This window comes from Hypomesus transpacificus, chromosome 4 (genome assembly GCF_021917145.1).
Source record: "Hypomesus transpacificus isolate Combined female chromosome 4, fHypTra1, whole genome shotgun sequence".
Lineage (NCBI taxonomy): Eukaryota > Metazoa > Chordata > Actinopteri > Osmeriformes > Osmeridae > Hypomesus > Hypomesus transpacificus.
In genome coordinates, this window is record NC_061063.1 from 3,275,419 (window position 1) to 3,296,297 (window position 20,879).

At 47.7% G+C, this 20,879-nt stretch overlaps 2 protein-coding genes across 3 annotated transcripts; both read left to right on the forward strand.

Annotated features, from left to right (window-relative positions):
• The first annotated feature begins 123 nt into the window (after positions 1–123).
• On the forward strand, positions 124–3,043 carry srd5a1 (steroid-5-alpha-reductase, alpha polypeptide 1 (3-oxo-5 alpha-steroid delta 4-dehydrogenase alpha 1)). The gene is made up of 5 exons (XM_047019297.1): positions 124–599; positions 679–845; positions 997–1,098; positions 1,868–2,018; positions 2,118–3,043. Exons 1-5 carry the CDS (start codon positions 289–291, stop codon positions 2,182–2,184), a joined length of 798 nt encoding a protein of 265 aa, XP_046875253.1. The 5' UTR covers positions 124–288; the 3' UTR covers positions 2,185–3,043.
• A 2,347-nt stretch (positions 3,044–5,390) lies between these two features.
• tent4a (terminal nucleotidyltransferase 4A) lies at positions 5,391–19,138 on the forward strand. Of its 2 annotated transcripts, none has more exons than XM_047019416.1 (13): positions 5,391–6,423; positions 8,173–8,296; positions 8,441–8,487; positions 8,587–8,707; positions 9,101–9,208; positions 10,808–10,936; positions 12,708–12,921; positions 13,010–13,136; positions 13,259–13,362; positions 13,700–13,872; positions 14,104–14,256; positions 14,629–14,790; positions 15,908–19,138. In XM_047019416.1, the coding sequence occupies exons 1-13, from the start codon at positions 5,609–5,611 to the stop codon at positions 16,064–16,066; spliced, it is 2,436 nt and encodes an 811-aa protein (XP_046875372.1). In that variant the 5' UTR covers positions 5,391–5,608; the 3' UTR covers positions 16,067–19,138. The 2 variants fall into 2 exon arrangements, with proteins under 2 accessions (XP_046875372.1, XP_046875373.1); XM_047019417.1 differs by having other exon boundaries at positions 14,629–14,682.
• The last annotated feature ends 1,741 nt before the right edge of the window (positions 19,139–20,879 follow it).

Sequence of the window (20,879 nt, forward strand, 5' to 3'; positions counted from 1 at the left end):
TTATGCCGGATAGTTTTTCGATTGGCTCTAACATATTCTTATGCAGAACAGCCTGGCTGGATTGGTTCGTTTGGATCAACTGTCGGCCTGTTGAAGCTTTGATTGGTGGATGTAAATGAAGGTGGGCGCACCCATTTATGGTGCGTTCTTCCATGCATTATGACATCCAGTCGGATATTAATTTAAGTACATTTAGATGTGTGAGATATATTGATTCATAGTCGTCAACATTGTCTCCATTTTCGTAATTTCCCCTCTTTCAACAAACTGTTGGTTTAAACTTCAACTATGGACGGCATAATCGCGAAGTTCTTCTCCTCGGAAGAAGAGGAGTTGTATGTATTGGACTGCTTGGCTTACTTCATGATTTTTATGGCAGCTTGCACATTCCTGACTTTACTTTTTGAGAATGTCCCATATGGCCGATATGCTTCAAGCAAATATGGATTCCCTGTGAACGTGAAATTCGCTTGGTTTGTGCAAGAGCTTCCAGCGTTTGTTGTGCCAGTATGCCTAATGACGTTGACATCCTCTGCAAGAACCTCTCTGCGGCCAAATCAGTTATTACTAGCCATGTACTTCTGTCACTATGCTCAAAGGTATGCTCAATAATTGCAATAAATTAATTTATGGTCATTTAATGGGGTACTGATGGTTTATTGTCCTATTTGGTTTCAGGTCTCTTATCTATCCATTTTTAATTAGAGGGGGGAAATCGACACCGTTTCTGTCTTTTATTCTGGCGTTTGTCTTCTGCATCTACAATGGATACATGCAGGTGCGATACCTGAGTAATTATGCCCACTACACCGCAGACTGGATTATACACCCCTGTTTCATCCTAGGTAAGACGTCCACAGTACATACACCTCTTCTTTCAAATAAAATTTAACAGTATCTTTACCTGGTTTTTATTTATCAATATTATTTATTAATGAGATTTAAAATGTTGAGATACTCATTTATTTTCCATAACATTGTATGTGTGGTTGCCAGGATCTGCTTTGTGGTTGGTGGGTTGGCTAGTAAACATCCACTCAGATCACATCTTGAGAAACTTACGGAAGCCTGGGGAGACCGGCTACAAGATACCCAGAGGTAAAATGGACTGTTATAAAAGAACTAGCCTGGCAGGGTGGAAGGTCCCTGATAGGGCAATTGCTCTGACTGTGATTTGCCCCATCTACAAATAGGCCAGTTTAAACAAGGTCAACAGAATTACCTTAATGCTTATAAGCAAGTACCACAAAACAACCTTTTGAAATTGGTGCATCAGAGACAGAGAAAAACACAAAGAAAAGGAGGGAGTGAGAGAGGCTGGTCATTCCCACCATTGAGTTGAGGCCATACGTGTCTTGACAGCATGGCTACTGACCTGCCATCTATAACGTCAAGCCATTATTTGGCCCCCTATGTTGTGTACAAGGGCTGCTATAAACACGGCCGCTACAATAATCTGTGTTTAAGGTGAACTTGTAGTGAACCTGTTCAAAGGATACACCCCGAAAAACTAGGGGAAGCTGGAAATGGCAGTAAACTGTCAGGCATGTCTGGAATCCCCACAACATCCTCAAGTAGTGCTCGCTGCCCCAACACATGCAGTTCAACAGCAGATGAACAGGCTTCTAGGGTCAGCGTCAGGCTGCGTTTTTCCTTTTTAAATGCCGCCTTTGGGATTTCTGAACGTTGTCAACTTCTCAGAGAAACGCAGAGAGAGGTGCCAAAACTGGAAGTCGTACTTAGAGTCGATGAACTCTGTCAGTGGAAAACCGCAAACGCATCGCATATTTGTAGTCTATAGGGCTACACCCATCACTTAACATGTGAAGTGGATCTTCCTTTTTCTAACTCGTGATTTACGCTTCAGGTGGCCTGTTTGAGTATGTGTCTGGAGCCAACTTCTTTGGGGAGATAACAGAGTGGGCTGGTTTTGCTCTGGCTGCCCAGTCTATCCAGAGCACCTCTTTCGCCATCTTCACCGTCATAGTCCTCTCCAGCAGGGCTGTGGCACACCACAGGTAAGAGCCTCTCTCACACACTGGAACTCCATTTAGACGATTTGGGCAAGCTTGTATACACATTGGACTTGAGTTAAAAAATGTGTTGTCTTTTTCTAGGTGGTACCTAACTAAATTTGAAGACTATCCAAAATCCAGGAAGGCTCTGATTCCATTTGTGTTTTAAAGTACCCCCGACAGGTGTCTAAAACAGTTATTGTTTATAATGATGTTGTCCTCGACTCATAATACATAATTTAAATATTTTTGGGAGGAAGAAATGCAAAAAAGTGCTTGAACACCATCTCTCAAGGCTTTTTTGGCAGAAACTTGGATGCTAGATCACTAGATGCAAACGTTTTTTTGCATGATGAATCATCATCATTTGAAGATTTTGCACAAGGAATATATCATCCCCATCTGGACCTTGAGTGGAATATACCTACCTGACAACACACTGTGACAGTTTACAATTTGTCTTTGTTACTATTTTCTCTGTGGACCAAGCAACCAGTCTTTGCTTTTCATAATAAGGAATCGATATCAGGTGAAAAATGAAGTCCCCTTAAAAGTAATGAACTGAATTCACATGAAAGTACTGTGCTAGCTGTAGGAGCTTCCTGAGTTTTAGGATCAGCACCGCTCTGAAAGATCAGGTCCTGAACGAGAATCGGATGAATAAAAGCAATTTATATCAATCAATGCTCATTGAAACCAAGGGGGGGCAGCAGACCCATCTTCTGGGGGTAGTCCTTGTTGTGTTTTCTGTGTGTTTACAGTGTAACCCTCAGTGGAGAGCTCTCTCTTTGTCACTACATGACTTATACCACTCATTCTCCGCATCTCATTTGAAACCTACTCAGTCGCAGGGAAATGAGGAGAAGGGGTCTATTGAGGCCTACTGTTTGTATTGTCGCCTAAGCTAGGCTAGGCGGACGACAGCAATGTCAAAGATAGAGAGGTAATAGGATGAGGAAACATTGGAACGAGGGTCTGAAATATATGAGGAGGAAGAGTGAAATAAATGGGAAGCACATTGAACACCATGTAATGCTGTCTGTCATAACAATCCTTGACACATCTCTGCCAGAACAATACATTAATGTATTTAGTTGTTGTTTTGGCACACTGCCATTAACAACTGCATTAAACTGTGCTTTTATCAAGTTATTTTAAAAAGGGCTGTGTGATTAAATAATATTTGATCCATTTAGCAGATGTTATTATCCAAATTACTTCTGAGGTCTTTTAAAAAGTGACATTTCTTGTCAGAGATCTCTGCTCTTTTAACCTCATTGCTGCATGACCTTTTCAATGTTTTCCTCCCATCCATAGTAACTTGCATAGTCACAAACTCCTTTAGGCTAAAAACTAGAATCAAACCAGATATGTTTACATGCCTAGGCATTACAAATATGTAGTTTAAATACTTTTTGTAGAAAGAAATGCCAAAAAGTACTTGAACTCCACCACAGGCTTTTTTGACAGGAACTTGGATGTTAAATCACTACATGCTAAAGATTTGGCACAATGAATATATCATCCCATCTGGACCTTGAGTGGAATACCTGACAGCACACTGTGACAGTTTACATGTTGTCTTTGTTACCACTTTCTCTGTGGACCAAGCAACCAGTTTTTACATTTATTCATTTAGCAGACGCTTTTATCCAAAGCGACTTCCAAGAGAGAGCTTTACAAAAAGTCCATAGGTCAATGATCATAAACAACAAAATAGCCCCAAAAACATTGTGGGTAACCAAAACATTAGCATACATTGTGATCAGAATCAGAGAGGGTTTTATTCGCCATAAAAGTTTGCACAGACAAGGAATTTACTTTGACAGGAAGGTGCAAACGTTAAACATAAAGTAATCCTAAAACTTAAATATGTAGTCTAACTATACTAAAGGTACAAGTCTACCTAATACAGAAATGTCAAAGATGGAGAGGGAACAAGATAAGGAGACATTGGAACGAAGGTCTGAAACATGAGGAGGGAGAGTGAATAAATGGGAAGCACAGTGAACACCATGTTACGCTGTCTGTCATAACAATCATAGAAAATTTTAAAAAGTTATACAATTATAAAACTGCATTCAATTGTGCCTTTATCAAGTTATAAAAATAAGATGTTATTATCCAAACCACTGCTGAGGTCATAGTGACATATTTCATATCAGAGATCTCTGCTCTTTTAACCTCTTTGCTGTATGACCTTTTCCATTTTTCCCCTGCCATCCGTATTAACTCGCATAGTCCCAAACTCCTTTAGGCTAAAAACTAGAAGCCAACCAGAGATGTTTACATGCCTGGGACAAGCTACAACAAGGCCAGAAACCACTCTCCATCCACTTCATTCCAAGATATGATCCTTTGTTTACACGAGAGAGCACTCTGGAAAGCATATTGTGGTCTAGTTGTATCAGCACTGAGTGATGCATGTGTGTGTGTTTATTTACCACAGGGATGTGTCAGCTTTTCTCCTACCCTGAGCCAATCCAAACATATACAATAAGGCAACCTATGTGGCTTGCCTGAGGAGAAAATGAGAATGTGGTTATGAACTAGTCCTCAGTCATAATGAGAGGAATGGCCTATCTAGCCCTAAATCCCCTATTTACTGTCAGAGAACAGGGGCTGTTCTTTTTCATAAGCATTCACTGGAGCAAAGAGCTTGGTCGTGCTTGTGGATGAGAGGGAGAGTTATCCTAGCTGACACGCTTGCTCTGGGGGCGTTTCCTTGGCTCTGTCACATGCTGCACGTGAGCGGGGAGAGAAGCAGATATTACGCAAGATACACTCAACTACATAAGTAGCCGTGAGTGCTCCTACACCAGATTGCCTGAACCTCTTCTATAAAGTCTATGGTGCGGAGGACTTTTTTTTATTGCATGTGATGCAAAAAACTTACAGTTCCCGAAGAAAGGTCTATATACCTATCTAATTCCTCTGCCTACTGTTTCTAAATAAATTATATTTGAATTAGATTTACTAGCCCTACCTATACATTGTCCTGCCAATCTCAAGTCTTACTTAAGGGCCAGTAGTTCATGCTGTGGTGAAAATATTAGCGAATAGCGATAAATATGTCTACAGTTGTGTGAATCAAAGGTGCAGCAATTATGCATTTTTATTTTCTTTTGGTATTGTATTGTTATTTGAACGTGTATGGTCTTGAACGTGCTCATTAATTGGACTTGCCTATCCAGTTTTCAGTAATGGTAAACACTGTGTCGTGGAAAATAGCATTGTCAAATTAGACTTAAATATTTAGTCAAAAAATTTGGTAACTGAAGAGTGAAGGATGAGAGTGGGCGGTGGACGGAGGTGTGTTCACTGCTTAAAATCCTACACACATGCGCATGCTGCTTCGGTTTGAAGAGACTACGCCATATTGAATTCCCGTAGGAATCTGCTAGCAGTTTTCCGCTAGCGGTGTGAAAAGGGCCACTTTATCAATGGTCCCAATTCGGTTCGGCGTTTAGAATTTCTCTTTATTTTTGTAACCCAGTTCATTAGAAAATTTACTTCGGTCCGGGCAATTGCGTAATTTTAACTGGCACATTGATTTGCTTTTGCTTGGAAAGGGCTGCCAAAAGAGAAGTTGAATGGATCCGAGGGTATCTTGGATTCAGCCCGAACAGAAAGGACCTGCGAACGCCTTATGGATGCACGTTTGGGAGACTTCTCAGGGAGTATCGACACAATCCGGTCAACATTACAATCAGAACCATAATCTATGCGTGAATTCTCCGGCTTTGGATGTTTTTAAAAATGTTGCGACCGTAGCATCAAGGAAAAGCATTTGCAGCAGCAGTAACGCTGGTACTAGTTTAAACAGCAGCCATCATAGTACTGCGAACGGCAGTATTACTAACGGCACTGCATTTTCTCCTCTTGGAATATCACTCTCGAACGGAAACGTACCGAACTCTGTGAACCTGTCGAAAGCAGACGGCAACAGAGTCACGGCAGATTTAGGAGAGGGAAAAATGCCTCAGAAGACGAGATCAGTCTCATCTTCGTCTTCGCTAGAATCTGGAACGGACAGCCCATCTTCGAATTGCTCTTTGGGGAGGACTAGTGGTGGAAATGTAATGGGAAACATGAATAAAAATGCTGGAGGTGTCAATCTGTTCTTTAGCTTTAGTGACAGCATGCATAATAATGTTAACCACCAGTACCATAATCGTCATCTTCAGGAACATCCACAGTACAATTTTCAACAAAATTGTGTGAAGAGTCACCCAATTCAGCCATCTGCACCCCTAAATTACCACAATCACCATCCAAGCCGAAGGAAAAGTGACAATAAGGCGAGCACCTATGGGATGAATTACCTGCTTTCTAACTGCACTAATGGCAATTTTCTGAGCACGGGGACCCCTTGGAAGACGAGGAAATACAACCCAGGTGTCAATGGGTAAGATTATAGATACGTTGCTTTGTATGATGCATGCTAACTAATCATGATCATTTACGCTAAGTACGGGTAACTCTAAATTTTTTGGTCGAATCGTACAACTCGTGGTGAGGAAGTGTCATCTTGGGTTACCATTTCAATCAGCAGTAATTTGTGTTATTGTAAAGGACTACTCCAGCAAGATGAGGGCTTAGAAAATGACATTTATTATAGATTGTTGCTCGATAATAATGCCGGGCACGCAGTGACTCGCATGCTAAGCTAGGCTAATTGTGCAAGCTGGCCAGCTACAGCAATTGACTAGCTTCTACTGCTAATTAGCAAGCCGCTATCTAGACACCAGATAAATGGACACATTTAAAATTGGGAAAACTTGTGGAATGTATGGTTAACAAAATATGGTTGGTTCGCTACTGTACCCTGTCCTGAACAATGTACTGCTAAATAACATAGTAAATAGTGCCATCCTCAACACACTATTTAAATTTGATCTATGCAAATTGTCGGGTCAAGCTAGCTAGGGCTAACGCTATCTGGCAAGCCAAGTTACAAGCAAAAATGAGTTAAATGCCGATGAGTAGCTTTCGTTGCATTGACCTTCTAGCAAAATCTTTGAATCGTTAGACTTGTAGCTAAAGCTAACTCAGTGATGATCAATCAAAACTAAAACCGTGGTAGCTACTCTCAACAGAGCACCTTTTAAATGTATTTTAGATGAAGCTGCAGATGTGTTGCATGAACTTGTGATATTTGTGATGTTTGGTTGCACCCCCCCCCCCCCCCCCCCCCCCCCCCCCTGGGAATTCTCAGCGCAAGAATTTAGTGCTGGTCAGGAAAGTCAATTTGGTAGCAACTGTTCGTATCACACTGTATAACCAGTAGGTTTGTTCCTTTCCTAGCTAGCAGCTAGCAACTTTGACTCTTCCAAGTCACCGCAGGAGTTGTACCAAGTGACGATACTGTAACCATTTTCGCTTGAATGCATTGTCAGCTCTCTATCCAATTACAAAAATGTATGAAATATTTGAATTAACGGAGCAATACATGTCCTGGCCTCAAGGGGCACCATCGCGCCTAGTGGCATTTCCCCTTTCACAACTAATCCTTACTGTCAGCTGGTAAATCATTTTTTATTGTGCAAACATTATCCAAATAGTAATAATGATTCGACTAATGAATTTAGCAAGGCAGCTGTCTTTCATAGCATCCTGGCAAACCTATTAGCTACCCTGTAGTTTTGACTCAGACAGGCTCCCTGTGTCCAGCGCTAGTTTGATCTCTAGCAGTGTTCCTGTACACGACAATAACTTTATTAAGGAAACAACCACATGGAACAGGCACAATACAAAATATACATACAGCCTGGTATAGGCTAGAAATGTACTCAAATCAATAGAATCATTTAAAACCATAACGTACACACAGTGTGTTAGGTATTGACATACCTGTTGGAAGTGCAAACTTGTCTGGGAACCCATGGGCCAGATAACTAGCTGCTCCCTAATTCAGCCCTACACATTTGACAGGTCATAACTGTAAACATTTCTCTGTTTAATGACACACACAGAGATTTACCAGCGATAAGGCTGACAGTTCAATAGACCTTGCCCCTAATTTCTTTTATTGTGGGAGTTTCCGTCTGATATGTGATTGATGATCCATGGTTCTGAAAGTGATTTGTGTGTCGGGGTGTGTTTGTTTTCTCCCTCACGTCTGCTCCTGTGTGACCCCCCCCCCCCCCCCCCCCAGACTCCATGAGGAGGTGGTGGACTTCTACAACTTCATGTCTCCTCGTCCGGAGGAGGCGGCCATGAGGAAGGAGGTGGTGAACAGGATAGAAGCGGTCATCAAAGAGCTGTGGCCCTCCGCTGATGTAGGAACACACACATGCACTCAACATATGTCATGCTGCAAGTATTCATTTTGACATGAATGCACCCCACAGTACTTAGGCTACTCATTCATGTGACCAGGTGTTTAGTTGCACATTGAAAGAGCTCTCTCTCTGTGTGTACAGGTGCAGATATTTGGCAGCTTTAGCACCGGGCTCTACCTCCCGACAAGGTAAGGCGACAGCCGCGTCCATTTTGAGACGCTCGCCCCACGCCATCCAATAACGACCCGCCCAATGACCACGCCGTCGTGCTTTTTGTGTTGCCGCAGCGACATCGACCTGGTGGTGTTTGGGAAGTGGGGCCGCCCCCCGTTGCAGGAGCTCGAGCAGGCCCTCCGCAAACACAAAGTGGCGGATCCCCTGTCCATCAAGGTCCTGGACAAGGCTACGGTGAGCAGCGTGGTGTGGTGTGTGTCGTGCGACGTGGGTCCCTGAAGGCGCTTGCGTCTATAACTTTTGTGCGAGAATAGAAATTGGAAATGCTGTGATGTGTCTTTTAGAGAAGGTCGAGAGACGGCGGCGTCTGCCATCACTGCAACAGCACAGTTTGACAAGTGTTCACGCGTCGAGCGCCGCTCTCTTTTGAATTGTTGTCTGTGAGCTTCTGTAAAGCCTGCTAGTGCTCACTATAAACATTTTAAAAAGTGTGGGAACCCTCGCCACCAGGCCGTTTGACAGGAGGCCCCAGTGAGGGATGCGTGGGCCGTCCCAACAGGACGAGGCTGGGGTCTCGTGCTCGCAGCACGCCGCCCGTGCGTTGACGTGTATCTCCCCTTCACGCAGGTGCCCATCATCAAGCTGACGGATCAGGAGACTGAGGTGAAGGTGGACATCAGCTTCAACGTGGAGACGGGCGTCAAGGCCGCTCGCTTCATCAAAGACTACGTGAAGGTGAGCCTGGGGGTCTCCTCCGCCCTCGCTGGGCTCTCCTTAACGCGTCCCTGTCTGACCTCCTAAGACATGGCTGGTCTCCATGAGTGAGTGGAGGACTGGACTTGTTGGTTATAGAAGAGCAGGCCCTGCCTGTCAGTAGGGACATGTAGAGACGTCATGTTCATTAGTTAGCCCTTTGTCTCCGGGAGCCCACTTCTGTTCTGTGAATTTTGAGCTGACCGTGCTACTGACGTGTTTACGTCGAAAGAGTTCCGAGCACCTCGGTGTCAAGCCTGTCACTTGAATGTTGGCCTTTCGCCGTTCAAGACAGCCCTCATAAATGTCCTGGAGTGCGGTGGATATACGATAAAACCCGTTTTTTTTTTAAGTGCATATTTGTCCAAATGACAACTTGGAATTGAGCGTCGCACCTTGGCATTCTTCCAAGGGGAGGCAGGTGCCAGCGGAAGAGGAGTTGATAATGCCAAGACAACACGGCAGCTCCGCCGAGCTCCCAAGGTAGTCGCTAGCTTGCGGCGGCGCCGCGCGGCCCAACTCGTACCCACGCTTGTGAAGGTCAACAGTCAGTTGGTGCAGAGTCAGGGGAGGAGAGGAGATTGGTAGGCTGCTCCCCAGCGTGAAGCTCTGGCTTGAGAACCAAAAAAAGGCTTCCCCCCCCCCCCCCCAACAATTTTCCATTTCAATTCATATAGCCAAGGCTTTTATCCTAAGCCACGTACAGATGGTGTAGGCAGGAAAGTTCTAGGATCAGAGGCGCACAAGTTCTAACAGTATTTTGGTAGCCAGAGTCAAGGAACGGTATGTATTTACTGGCCACATCACTAAGTAACCACATCCCAGCTACCAGGCACGGCGGGAAAAAAAGAGAAAAAAGAACATTACAGTGCAGGAGTAACAAATCTCGGTCAGATGGTCTCTCTTTAACATTGACTGCTGTCAGAACTAGGCTTATGCCTTGAAAAATGAAGATGACTGGTAGTCTTCCGCGAACAGAGACTTCCATAACACGCAGCATACCACGCAAACACGACACTTGAACAAGCACGTCTTAACCAAATACACGAAACGCATGCGACTGATTCACTGCAGTGTCGTCACAGATTTGTGCATCCAGTGTGTCGCCGTGCCCTTCGCTTTTCAAGTGAGCCAGTGTAGAAGCGGGCAAAGCCTCAGAGGCCCAGTGTTTGACCTGAAGACTGAGGCCCAGCTCTCCCCACCCGGGTCCCCTCCATCCCCACGCCTCCACCCGGGTCCCCTCCATCCCCACGCCTCCACCCGGGTCCCCTCCATCCCCACGCCTCCACCCGGGTCCCCTCCATCCCCACGCCTCCACCCGGGTCCCCTCCATCCCCACGCCTCCACCCGGGTCCCCTCCATCCCCACGCCTCCACCCGGGTCCCCTCCATCCCTCCATCCCCACGCCTCCACCCGGGTCCCCTCCATCCCCACGCCTCCACCCGGGTCCCCTCCATCCCCGGTGCCAGAGCTGGGATCGGGGGCGTTCCGTCTGGGGGGTTAAACCGCAACGTTAAATATGTGCACTGGATTCATTGGTAGTCATTCTCTCTCTCTGTCTCTTTCTCTCCTCTCCTCCAGAGATACCCCGTTCTGCCCTACCTCATCTTTGTGTTGAAGCAGTTCCTGCTCCAGAGGGACCTGAACGAGGTGTTCACTGGAGGCATCAGCTCCTACAGCCTCATCCTCATGGTCATCAGCTTCTTGCAGGTACACACACACACATTTGCGGGTGTAACACACACAGAAGCGGATCCACTCTTAGTTAGCTTATTTTCTACACACACCTCCAACCTTCAACAATAATATCAACAGTATAATATCATTTGCCTGATGCAGAGGGAGAAACAGTCTACTGTGGATTCTAGGACAGTGTGTTAGGTTCAGAAGAAGGTTTATTGCTAAGTAGGTTTTTCACATCCAAGGGCTTTGCTTTGGTCTGATGATGAACAGTAATACAATAAACCATGAAAACACAGTGCAAGAGAAAAAAAACACAAGCGCAAAATACAGTGACGTAAGTGACAAATCAACACAAGAAGATATGAAAAAAGTGTGATCCGAATAAGTGAGATGCCAGTCGGTGTCAATAGGGGTCCCGGGCCTTCTCCCTGGGAGCCCTCTCCCTAAGGGGGAGGGGTTCCCAGACTTCCTGTCCAGGAAGGGAGGGGGGTCGTTACCCTCCTCCCACCCTCAGGGCCCCTGGAGGGATGACGGGCTGCGGACGACGCCCGCCCTTGTTCCTTGGGAGGAGGGGGGGGAGGATGATGATTTACATTTGGTCATTTAGCAGACGCTCTTAGCCAGAGTGACTTACAGTAAGTACAGGGACATTCTCCCCGAGGCAAGTAGGGTGAAGTGCCTTGCCCAAGGACACAACGTCATTTTGCACGGCCGGGAATCGAACCAGCAACCTTCTGATTAATAACCCGACTCCTAACCGCTCAGCCATCTAACCCCCCAATCATGGCAGTGGTGTTGAAGTGCACCGTAGTGAAGCAGGCTGCCTCTTGGACAGCACACCAGCGTCCCTCCCCAGGATGGAGTGTCTCTGTGGTAGGGCAGGAGGAAGGGGGTCCTTAAGGGGGGGCCGTTGGGGCCCCGGTCCCCTGCGGAGGTGGGGGAGGAGGAGCTGAGGGAGACGCTGGGGGGGAGGGGGTGGGGGGGGACGTGTCAGCACTGCCCCCGTTGTCTTTCAAATCGACAGTGGAAGAGAGTGAGGTCGTTGGCCGTGCGCAAGTCATTAGTGGAGTGTTTGGGGGGAGGCGGGGGGGGGGGCTGTAGTCTGTTTGTAGATGGTCATCTGTCTGAGTTAGCTTCCAGACAAGAAAACCAAGTGGTTCTCCTGAGAAGTGCTGAAGTGCTGTTGTTGGTTTTCCAGAGTGCAGTCGTGTAGCCTCTCGCGCTGCCCCGCTTATCCCGTTTAAACTCTTTTTAATACCAAGGCTTGTCCCCGCTCCTAAGCGCTTCCTCCTTCATCAACATGAGCTGTGTTCAGCTGTAAAGCGGGGTCTGTCGTCGTTCCAACGACCCCCTGTGGCGTGATGCTGCGCAGTCCTCCTCCCACCAGCTGAGGGCTGACGTCCCAGCCTCTGTCCTCGGCCCCCAGACTGGGGCTTGACAGTTCGAAGGTTCTCCATAGCTTCACTGGTCCACTGTTTAGAAGGCCTCGCAGCAGGTTTAGACAGGTAGATTTTTGGCCTGTGTGCAGGAGTCGGGTGGATGGCGTCGAGGTCGGAGTGTTCCGGGGGTGGTGTGCTGGGGACGGTGTGCTGGGGACGGTGTGCTGGGGTCTGGTGATTGTAGCGTGACGGCAGCGTGTCAGACGTGTGACAGACGTGTGACAGACGTGTGACAGCAGTGTGACAGCAGTCTCAATTGTGCTCCTGTCTGGTCGGGTATTTCATTGGGGTATTCTGACGGTCTCTCCTTCTACTCTGTCTCCGTCTCCCTCTCTCCCCCTACTCTCTCTCTCTCTCAGCTCCATCCTCGCATCGACGCCCGGAACCCCAACATAAACCTGGGCATCCTGCTGATCGAGTTCTTGGAGCTGTACGGCCGCCAGTTCAACTACCTGAAGACGGGGATCCGCATCCGGAGCGGAGGGGCCTACCTGGCCAAGGAGGAGCTGATGAAGGCCATGGCCAACGGGAACCGGCCCTCCATGCTGTGCATAGAGGACCCCCTGCTCCCAGGTGTGTGTGAGAGAGAGTGTGTGTGTGTGTTGGTAAATATGCGAGGGGCCATGGTTTTAACTGGGTTCCGTGTGTGTGTGTGATGTAGGTAACGACGTGGGCCGGAGTTCCTACGGGGCCATGCAGGTGAAGCAGGTGTTCGACTACGCCTACATCACCCTGAGCCACGCCGTGTCCCCCCTGGCGCGCTCCTACCCCAACAAGGACGTGGAGAGGTAGGGTCCCGCCAGCAAACGGGATGTCACCATGTGTTTTTCAAACTGGCTTCCTTTCGAACGCGGTGTCACACTTTAATGCTTCCCTCCACGGCGTCTCTCGCTCTTCTCTGTACAAACAGCACATTGGGGAGGATAATCAAGGTGACACAGGAAGTGATTGACTACAGGGAGTGGATCATCAAGAAGTGGGGGGGCAGGCACCAAGCACGGATGGAGAGCAGGGGTAATGCCCCACACACACACACACACTGCCTTTACAATCACAACATCTCTCCACTTGTGGAGGTGCTGGACGTGCTCGTCACTTTTGCAGGCCGGGCGCGACATTTCACATTTGAAGCCAGTTATTTCTGAGCTTTTGCACACCAGGTCTGTCACTCTGGTACAGTGTGCAAGTAAAAACAATTGAGGTATTTTCGATTTGTGCAAATTTGAAACTGTAAGACAACTGTCATTCTAAATGAATATTTAGTTTATTCGTGTCTGACTCGGCCTGCAAAGTGGCGTCTTGTGTCTCCTGCCTCTGACTTGTCCCATGTCCCCCCCCCCCCCCCCTGCAGGGGCCCTTCCCAAGGAGAGCGTGTGTGAGCGGGAGCCCGGGGCCGTGCCGGGCGGGGAGGAGCAGCACAGGGACTCTGTGTCCCCCCCCAGCGTTGACTCCCCCATGTCCCTGTCCAGCCCCCAGCAGCACTCCTCAGCCTCCTCCGTCTCCTCCCTGTCTGGCTCCGACAACGTGAGGACGCTCGCACACACACACACACACACACACACACATACACGCTCCGGTACATGTATACAGACATTCACACACATGCGTGGACACGCACAATGCACGCACGCATGCCCATGAACCCACACACCTCTCAACACCACAGGGACACGCGCTACCACAGGAGCTCTCTAACCCCTCCCCCTCTCTAACCCCTCCCCCTCTCTAACCCCTCCCCCTCTCTGCCCTCCCCAGGACTCTGATTCGACGCCGTGTCCGCTCCCTCCCCCGGCCCTGTCTCTGTTCCAGTGCCAGGCGCTGGGCATGGCCCTGCCCCCGGGCCTCACCCTGGCCACAGCCAAGCCTGGCATGGGCACCCACCACCTCATCATACACCCTGGTTCACAGGTGAGCTTCCACACTGGCTCGCTCTATTTGCAGGACATGGAGCCATTTGTTTTTGTTTTTTTTAGCAAGAGGTTTAATCACAATCAGCCATTTTATTTGTAATGCACCTTTCTTGCTCTCGACGCGTTACAGTACAGTAAAATTGCATTTGTGAAGCATAATATGCAATAACGAGAGCAGACAATTCAATTAACAATTTAAAACTTGAGAAAAGGGTACGTTTTAAGTACATTCAGGCGTAGGAGCATTTCTGATAAAGTTCCATCCAGTTTAGGAGTTTGTCGAGGTCACAGTTTGTTGTGATGTGTTGTGTACTTGGGGGGGGGGGGGGGGTCCTGTTGAGTTCTGACGGGTGTTTTGGCGTCCGGACAGGCGCGTGTGTCCCTGCCCGGTGGCCTGGCCATGCACCCCCTGCCTGGCAGACAGGTGTGTATAGACACGGGGCCCCCTCCCTTCTACCTCATGCCTCCCCCCGCCCCCGCCCCCTCCAGCCCCCAGACTCTGCCCAGCCCCCACCCCAGCCACGCACAAAAGGTAGGCGGGCGACAGCTGTACGCCGACGGCGCCACAGGGAGAATCTGTCTCTCTCTCTTATCTCTGTTTCTCTCTCTTTCTCTCTCTCTCGCTCTCACGCTCTCTCTCGCTCTTTCTCTCGCTCTCTCCTGCTCGCTCTCTCTCGCTCTCTCCTGCCCGCTCTCTCTCGCTCTCTCTCTCGCTCTCTCTCTTTCTCATCTCTGTTTCTCTCTGTCTGTGTCTGTTTGACTCTGGGGGCCTGTAGTACGAAGCACGTTCAACATGCCCGGGATGTATCCTAGTTAACTGGCTTCACTAAGCTCAGCTAAGCGGTGTCACGGCGGTGGTTATCAACTTGTTTCCCTCAAGCCAGGAGCATATTCATGTGAAAGGGACGGTGGTTTGGACCTTACTGTTAATGGCAAATATTAAGTTTTCCAGAGCTGCATATATAACACACGATGAGCAAACTATAGTATTCATAAATATGAATGATGTTTCTATATAATTCAGGCTCAAAGCAGATCAAAGGAAGGAAAGCTATTGAATAACTGCCAAAGTTGATAGGCTTACCCATATATCTGCCCCATCCTTAAGGCACTATTAGGCTCTAATTACAATTGTATATTCCATTAAATGAATGTTACTTACGTGTATTCTTATGGCATGTAAGCCCATTTTAGCCATATTATTTCAGCTGCACCACGGTGTTATAAAGCTGTCTTTTGAGCGAGTAAAGAACAAATCCAAAACATAATTCAAACCGGTATATAGGCTTACTTATAAGCTCATTGGATAAGGTCAACAGGTAAGGAATAAGGCTTCAGTGCTGTAATCAGTTTGTTTTATGATCTCGCCTGGTAAGAAGTGAACCACTGTTGTGACACTGAAAACCCAGGGTTTATCGTGAAGTTACCTCGCTAACTCCAAATACTGCTTCGTAGTACAAGTCACTGGTGTACACACACACACATACCTCACATTTCTTCTTCTCTACCTTTCTTTTCTATCCTTCCGTTAAAACGTTCTTTCGCGTTAAGACGAAAAAACATTCATTTGCATTGAACCGTTTTTGGATGTCGTTTTCTTCAGTGGTAAACAGACCAACCTGTTGTCTTCCCCTTCCGTCTCTCTCCAGAACGGCCCCAAGTTCCCCATGAAGAGCTTCCACAACCCAGCCGTGATCAGCAGCCCTGTCCTGGTGAACCGCGGCCACGCGTACGCTCACACGCAGTACAACCGCAACTCGTGGCGTCGCAGGAAACGAGACAGCCTTCCTGTTAGCCTCAGCAGATAGACAGACAGCACTCCTCCTCCTCTCCACCCTCGTGGACTGAGAGGTTCCATTGACGTAACCACGCCCCCTGCTGTTCCTCCTGAACAAGAACGCCCCCGACCAGGGGAGTAAAACCAGACCAGCAGAGAACTCACCACTACGGCCTCGAACCCATCTGTCTCTCTCTCTGTCTCTCTCTCTCTCATCCTGCTTTCTTCTCGCTCTCTGCCTCGCCATCTCTGCATGTTTTTACAAAGCAACAGGCCTGAACGGCAGTGACTTGTGAACGCAGCTTTTACTTTTTGTGTTTTTTTGCGTTCTGTGTTTTCATTCACCATTTGGGGGGGGGGCATAGTGGTGATGTAATTGCCAGGTTGGAGTGGCAAAGTTCAGTGTCTTGTGGGAATACTATATTTCCGCTGTATTATGGGGTGGCGTTGTCAGGGTGATGGCAGCTTGTCCTTGACCCCTGCAGCTAAGCTGCCTGCTTTTCTACTTAGTTGATCTCCCCCAGTGAACAAACAGTTTCTTATTTGTGCAATAATGTTTTAGTTTTTTTTTCTTCTTCTTTCCTAAAGTTCATGTTTATTTAATTGTATGTATGTGTAAAGGATTTTGTTTTTAATATGGTCATTTTATTTTTGTAGAGTTTTTAATTTCTTCAGAGTTTACAGAACCTTTACCCAGGCAGCATGCCTGTCTGTGTGTGTGTGTGTCTGTGTGAGATAAGAGCAGAAAGTTGTCTCTACCCCATAAAACCATGTCCCTTAATTACTTTTCTAGCGTCAGCACAGTAGAAGTAGCCCTGGCAGAGGGAAGAGAAAGCCGTTCTGTCACGAGTCAAGGTCTTGTGGCCCGTGGAGCCCTCGAGACACGATGCAGCCTGGATGATGGCAGGCCCGCGTCTGTAGTCCCATGCCAGGCTCACCAGAGGGCGCTAGCGCTACAGTCGACTGTTGAGCCTACTGTCAGAACCCTACACCGATTTGTGGTTTTAATCGTCCGTGTCGACGCACCCGTGTGCGTGTGCCCGTGTCCTCTCAGCGTACTTGTGCGTTGAGTGGGTTGAATACTCTAGCATGCTGCTGCTGTTGTTGAGTGTGTGAGAACAGACGGGTCTTATTTGAGTTTTTCTTTTGTCACAAAAAAAAAAACTACAAACCTCTATTTTACGGTGTGGTCTAGGGAGGTTTGGAGCGTTGAATGAAGGGACAGCCAAACAGACCGGAACTCAGACAGCTCCCAGACTAGAGGGGAGGGAAGAAGAGGCAGTCTACTCCCCTTACATACCCAGTGTGTGTTGGGGGGGTGGGGGGGGGGGGGGGGGTTCTCTTCTAGGAATCAGTTTGCGGTTTCCTTCTCAGAACTGTGAATCAGTGCAGACCAACACTAGGTGCTCTCAAGGAGTCCTCCGCCCATCTGGGGTGGAGGGGGGTGGGGGTGGGGGGGTGCGCTGGCTTCCGGAACCCAACCCTGGAGTTAAGGGAAAGTAGGACTTTTTGATTCCATTCCGGAATGTCGTCTCTCTTTGATTGCCAGGTACTTCCGCTAATTGTCACGGTCTTTTTTTTTGTTTGTGTTTTGGCGCAATGCCTGTCGTGTGTGTTTACGTCAAGCAAGGGATGGGACGCCAGCACGCGGCCACAGGGCCACCGGGCCACAGGGCCTTGTCCCAGAGCCATCCATACATCCCTCTTATTACTATGCAAATGGGTTCTCCTTTAGTGTGTCGCCTCCCAGCTCCCGTGTCATTTCCAATGACAACCACTCGATGGACCGAACCTAAGGCCATTGGCTAATTGGTCATTGGTAAAACATCAAACCTCCCTGTCTATCGTATGCAAGCCCTCAATGTGTGTTTATTTGAATTTGTTTTCATCCAAAAGTCAAGTTGCGTGTGTGTGTGTCATCGGCCCCCTGGTTTGTAGTGATGTGTCCGTGGTGGGCCCTTCAGTCCTGTTTGGGAGAGAGAAGGGGGGGGGGGGGTGCTGGGACAGCTGGCACCAGGGCTTGAACCCCTGACAGCAAAAAGACGATGCACGCAGAGAGCGACTGGCACTCTGTTTTGCACTTAGGAGGTGGTGACGGTCTCTTTCCCCTCCTGAACCTTGACCCCTTTCACCCCCAGCGTCGACACTTCGTCTCGAACTCGTCGACAAGTGTTACCGCGGCAACTTTGACCCGACAAATAGAAAAAGCGGACCTCGGCGGGCATGGGCTCGACTTTTAACAAGTTGCTTTTTAGAAAGCTGGTCCGAGGTCATCGGATCAACTCTGAAGTCTTGCCGTGGTCCATTAGGGGAGGGGGGGGGGGGGGGTGGGGGTGGTGACTGAACACAATTGGTGTTGGTGTCAAGGGGGGGTCATCCTTGTTTTATACCCTGAACCTGTCTGGCAGGCCACGTCTCGTGGGAGAGTGGCTGCAGTCCCTAACCCTGTGGAAAGGGAATCCTGGATGATAGCAGCAAGAAGAGCTGCAGTTTGTCCCTGAGGGAGGTCTGCAGAGGGGCAGAGCTGCCTGACACTCAACACGGGTTCAGACTGACATGCAGTACCCACAAGTCTGTATGGATTTAACTTTGTTGTGTGTGTGTGTGTGTGTGTGTGTGTGTGTGTGTGTGTGTGTGTGTGTGTGTGTGTGTGTGTGTGTGTGTGTGTGTCGTTCCAAAGCATCTGTCTGTTCTCCTGTCTCAGATCTTTGCTCTAAACTGACAAACGTCGACAGGTGAAACCGAGCTTGGCAGCATCATGCAGCGTTGTTTTCACCTGTCCACGTGTGTGTGTGGTGTGATGTATGGTGAGGAGGGGGAATGACTTTGGGTCACTGAGACATTGACTATTCAACTTGTACATGTAGATGCAATGTAAAACCCCCATTGCAACCCAATGAGTGATTTTAAACTGTAGGCTGCCATTTTGAGAAGTGGCAGACCCTCTATGTCCTGGCCAATTCATCTGAGCAGTAATGTCAAAATGGCCGCTGAGCTAACAGTGGCCAGAGGGACCCACTGCCCGGCTTTTGTTTTGAACATTTTTATGTACCGGTATATTTTTTTCTATTTTATTTTTTAAATAAACATCTTAAAACTGCCAGTTATTGTGTTGTCCTTTTATTAATTAATATATGTACATATATATATATATATATATATATAACAAATTCCACTTTTGTTCCATTCGAGTTAGGTCTTTGAATATTTTGCAGGTAAGTATATTTCCAAGTGTGTGAAACTAGCCATGACTCATGTCTCCATGTGGAGAGTGTAACTCTCGTCGTGACCACCGTGGGGAGCTCCTGCTCCGCGGCTCACGGCCACCTCTCTCCCCGCCCAGGGTGGGGTGGTGACGCCGCTGGCCAGACACACCAGCGCGCGGCATGCCAGAAGGTAGCTTGTGACATCTTGCTCTTCCACCAAGTATAGAGGCGCCAACACCATGTCGCTGCACTACCAAGGTGTACACGGGATTCTCCAGAACAAAAGGCGACAGCCAACTAGCTCCCCTAAGCTTCACAGGAGGTTGGCCGCAAAAAGATTTGTGTTTGTGTGTGTCTGAATGAGGGATTATGTGTACTAGCCCACACACATGCGCACATCACACAGACAGACTGTGTCACTGGCTGACTATAATGGGGCTCTCGGTGAAGTCATCCAGGAATATTTGCAAACACCTGCCAGAAACGTGCTTGTCTCCATGTTCTCCCCCCCCTGGAGCCATGTGCTCCGTACAGCACCGCAGCTCACAAGCAAGGGGCATAAATAGAGGCGTGAGATAAACATGAAAGAGGAGCGATGCTTCATCTGACGTGGTTTAGTTCGTGAAGGGTCTGGATGGAAAAGGATGTCCCATCTGGATCAGCACACCGCCAGATGAGATGAGAGGGAGATGAGATTCAAAGAGTCCTTTCAGACGAGCTAGTAAGCACCTCTCTAAGTAATGAACTCTGAAAGATGTAAAGAGAGAGGTCAAGAGATCCATTGATGGACTTTCCTCCTCTCTAATCTCACTACTCCTTTTTAACCTTGATCAGTCTGCAACAGTCTCTTCATTTGGTGTCTCGTTGAATAATCACCGAAGAGTTGGGACTGATGCATATTTTACATTTTTTATGAATTTATTTACTCACTCATTGTTTCGTTGCTTTGTCTTGAAAATTATCTGCCATGTTTCCATGAAGAATTTAAACCAACAAAGACAGTAGTGGGAGAGACAGAGAGGTGGAGGGGATCTGTCTGCTAGAGTGGTATTGTACATGTCTGATTTGGCAAATGTTTACTGTGCCAGTCTGTTGACAGATTTCTCTTTGCCAATATCAATTACCTGCTCTGGCTGGCAAAGCTGTACCACAACAATAACTTTTTCCAAGGTTGAAGTTATTATTATTTTTAAACCAATATGTCCACAGAAATGTGCAGACGTCTTGTCTATTTACCTCCAGCCCCCTCCTTGTTACTTGTAAAATGGATAATCCTGTTCTCTATAGGCACCCTCTAAATATAATAAACATATGTTATCCTCGATCGATAGAAATCGATTCTTGCTTGTGCATTGGAGGTTCTCAGCCCAGATGGAGACAGGGGGAGGGCAGACAGGAGCAGAGATGGCTTTGCCGTATCACGTCGAGCCATGAAGAGATTTCCCACATGAGAAAGACAATTAAAAGCCTGATTAGTGCTGTGCCTCGACGCTTCTCAATTACCATGTGCTTCCCTCATCTTTAGGCAGTCGTAAAGGTTTCACACACACAGACGCACGAGCGAGCACACACACAAATCCAGAGTTTAGAGTTGATTATTTCTATCTGAGTAAATATTTGGCTGCACAGCCAAGTCCC